This window comes from Saprolegnia diclina, assembly GCF_000281045.1.
Source record: "Saprolegnia diclina VS20 unplaced genomic scaffold supercont1.11, whole genome shotgun sequence".
Classification (NCBI taxonomy): domain Eukaryota; phylum Oomycota; class Saprolegniomycetes; order Saprolegniales; family Saprolegniaceae; genus Saprolegnia; species Saprolegnia diclina.
Genome location: NW_008246078.1, coordinates 584,416 through 585,595, shown reverse-complemented (window position 1 = coordinate 585,595; position 1,180 = coordinate 584,416). Strand labels below are relative to the sequence as shown.

General features: G+C 54.2%; 1 protein-coding gene across 1 annotated transcript; it reads right to left on the bottom strand.

Moving 5' to 3' along the window:
- Positions 1–388: 388 nt before the first annotated feature.
- On the bottom strand, positions 389–644 carry SDRG_04555 (hypothetical protein; the record flags this gene model as incomplete). The annotated part of the gene is made up of 2 exons (XM_008610230.1): positions 389–415; positions 486–644. 2 exons carry the CDS (start codon positions 642–644, stop codon positions 389–391), a joined length of 186 nt encoding a protein of 61 aa, XP_008608452.1.
- Positions 645–1,180: the final 536 nt, after the last annotated feature.

Below are 1,180 nucleotides of genomic sequence, written 5' to 3'. Positions count from 1 at the left end.
TCTGTCGTCGCCAACGACGCTTATGGCCGCGGGTGAGGCACTGGACGAGAGGAAGTCCTTTCGGGTGACGCGGTCGGCGGCAAAGCTACGCAGTTTGTTGAGGTTCTCAAGAGACGCCTGCGACTGAGGCGGCGGACTGGAGCGGTGCAGCACGATCGGCAACGTGATCTTGGTGCAACCGAAGAAACATGCATTATACACTGTACCGGTACCCTAGAATCGATTTCATGGACGCTGTGCGACATCCGAATTTGACGAAAATGTGGCGTCCTTCCTCCCGATACCACTGTGAGGTCATAGTGAAATCAAGTTAATCGTGATATGGGTGGTTTTGGGTCGCGATCATCAGCAGAGCAAAAACAGGGCCGGTATCAAGTTCCGAGGGGACTCAACCGGAGAACCTCGACTGCACGAGCTAAGTGTTTCGCTGTGTTTTGCAAATGCGCTCCCGTACAAAAAGCAAATCTATGTGAAAGATACAAAACGTGGTCGGACGCGACCTCTTTCGCCTTCAAGTGCACCATGAGGTGCGTCACGGGAACGCCGTCGCTACGCATCTCCAGGACCCAGGCCACGATCTGGCCCTCGACCTCGTTCGCCAGTACTTTGCAATGCGGCCGGTAGTTGCGGGGATGCCGGTACATGATGGGCTGCGAAGAACGTGATGCTCGAGCGACGCATGTTGGCCCCACGACGAGATCGTCGCTCGAACCAACTCGCGTCCTTTGGCGTCGCGGTCGGGGAAGTATATGTCGGTCGTCGCCTTCATTGAGATCTTGTCGAGGAAGACAAGGATGACGTACTCTGTGCGTACGTGTGGCTCTCGAACGTGTGCTCGGTTGTTGGTTCCTTCTTGGCGTCCTAGACCGTCGTTCGACCTGCCGGGTTCGTGCACCTCCTTGGCCCCGTCGGCAGCGTTGAGCCCATCGCCAATCTGATTGTGGGGATGGTTTCAATGGTTGTCAGTTGAATTAAATTTCAGGGGTTTATCCGGCATTTCCGCCCCTCCGCAAACCCATGATTTCTTGAAGAATATCCATCTTGTGAACCCGCGTCCATGAAATCGATTCTAGGGTAACCAGACTAAATGTGTGTAATGGATAACATCACACAACTTGTCACCAGATGGTGCAACCCGGACAAATCCAGGTTGTCGCGATATGGCTCATTTCCACACGAC